Genomic DNA, 2172 nt, shown 5'->3' with positions numbered 1-2172 from the left:
ATGTGGAAATAATGTATGGTTTAATTTAAGAGAGCTCCCTACATACACCTAGGAGATGATGACTATGGTAATAAACAATCACAACTGTAGCATATTAGCAGTTGGGATGTCTTATCACATATAACATATTTTTCACTACAGGCCCTACTTTATTAAAAACTTAAAATATAAATAAAATCACAAGCACAGCACCAACACACCATTAAAGTAACATAACATCACTCTACACTGATCATGATTTGATGAATATACTGTTATAACAATCATCAAGGATTAAAGTAATTGTGACATGGGAATGAACATGATAAATAGCTACACAGATTTTACATTATATTTATATGTGTAAGGGAACCCTGTAGAGTATAAGGCTTTGAGACATTTTTCTATTTGTCATTCTTTTTAGCCATTACATAGGATTCCAAAATAAAAATAGATACAGGTGCATATGTTGCAAATCATATGGTATAGGATTTTTAGTGTGTTATAAAAAGTTGTGTTATTAAGGTTCTCATGACACCTGCTTTTAAGAATCCTACAGGGTTCCCTATACACAGTACATAAATAGTTATAAGTGTGTTACACTCTATACTCAAGATAATTTAAAAAATTCTGGCACTAAGATACAAAGGTGGGTAATTATTTTCAGTCTTCAATTAATGTAAAGAGGTCTTTCTTAGGCTTCACATGGTTTTCTGCAGCAACCTCTATTTTATTATCTGTACTTATTTTTGCTTCTTTCACTGGCCTATTATTGTCATCTTTAGCTGGTTTTCTTTTTAAACTCAGAACTTTATTAGTGTAAACTCCATCACTGCCATTATGATCACTTGATGATATCTTTCTTTTTTTAGTTTTAGCTACAACAAAATCTAAATCTGATGAATCATCATCAAAGTCTGCATAGACAGGTACAGATCTCCCACTCCTAGTTGATCTAACGGGTTGCACTCTTGTTGTCTCTTCAAATATTTGTATTGGTGGGGGCCAGGCAGCAAAGATAGAAGATTGCCGTGCTTGGCGATAAGTATGTATCGACATAAGTTTTATGTATACAGCAAGTGTTCTGGCTTTCTCTGCTTGTGTTAAAGTATTGGGTAATAAGCTCCATGGCATACGCCTATCTTTAACATTTAAATAACGCCTTTTCATAGACTTGGAATTATTTGAAACAGGATTAGATGCATTACTTTCAGTCTGAAACAGTAATGGGGTAAGCATTATCTACATTGAAACGACTACGTAAATATCTAATATAGGGGACTATCCGATTTGAATAATAAATACTAACTTTTACACGAGAAACTTCTTCATCTTTTTCAGTGCATTTAGAATTTTTCAGAGCCTTTAGAAGATCTCTCATTTCTTCTTTGCTCAAGCGCTCATCTTCTAAACCAAAATCTGTAAATTAAAAAGAATTTTCACATATCTTACTGCTAATACATAGATTTTTGTAAAGGTAAATGAGACTCGACCGTGTCCACAGACAAACTGTTCAAACAGTTTTGTGGGCCATAAGTATAAGTTTCATGTAAGAAACACTGTTTTAATAATAATAAATAAATAAATAAATAATAATACATAAAATAGTATATTTCTTAACAACGAAAATGTCTAAATAATAACAATTTGTAAACATTAATAATACACAAGCAAATATGTGTGCTTATATTATTTACAATAATTTATTCTATCTTACCAGTCAATTCAGTTTTCATTGATTTCATTTCAGAATCACAACTATCGTCAGAAGAAAGAATCGCGGGATCCATTTTTATTTTAAATTTGGGCTCAGTGATAATATGAACTGTCTTTACCCTACATCATCTTATATTTTACACAATAACTAGACAACATTCTAACAAGATAAAGTAAAACATTAATTTCTATTAAGAATTTTATTTTTCACAATCAAAATAATAGCCGTCCTATTTACTAACTGTCAATGTCAAGTTGACAATAGAAAATAGATGCAAAATGCAATGCAAATTAGATTTTAGTTGGTGCTGTTGGTAGCAATGGAAAATGGCAAGCTTTAGGGTTGTACATATGTAGCACTAACACGTCACTTTCCAATAACTTCTATATTTATATGATTTATAATTCTCGTGTTTCCAAGTGTATGTATTCATTGTTCTTTTACACATACCTTATAACAATAGAAATAAATTAAAC

At 30.8% G+C, this 2172-nt stretch overlaps 1 protein-coding gene across 1 annotated transcript; it reads right to left on the bottom strand.

The window, feature by feature from the left end:
- Positions 1-3: 3 nt before the first annotated feature.
- Positions 4-1944, bottom strand: LOC142975787 (uncharacterized). The gene is made up of 3 exons (XM_076118864.1): positions 1697-1944; positions 1289-1398; positions 4-1194 (listed from the first exon to the last, which is right to left on the bottom strand). The coding sequence occupies exons 1-3, from the start codon at positions 1767-1769 to the stop codon at positions 643-645; spliced, it is 735 nt and encodes a 244-aa protein (XP_075974979.1). The 5' UTR covers positions 1770-1944; the 3' UTR covers positions 4-642.
- Positions 1945-2172: the final 228 nt, after the last annotated feature.

This window comes from Anticarsia gemmatalis, chromosome 9, assembly GCF_050436995.1.
Source record: "Anticarsia gemmatalis isolate Benzon Research Colony breed Stoneville strain chromosome 9, ilAntGemm2 primary, whole genome shotgun sequence".
NCBI classification, from domain to species: domain Eukaryota; kingdom Metazoa; phylum Arthropoda; class Insecta; order Lepidoptera; family Erebidae; genus Anticarsia; species Anticarsia gemmatalis.
The sequence above is the reverse complement of the archived record's forward strand: the minus strand, read 5'-3'. Positions and strand labels throughout refer to the sequence as shown.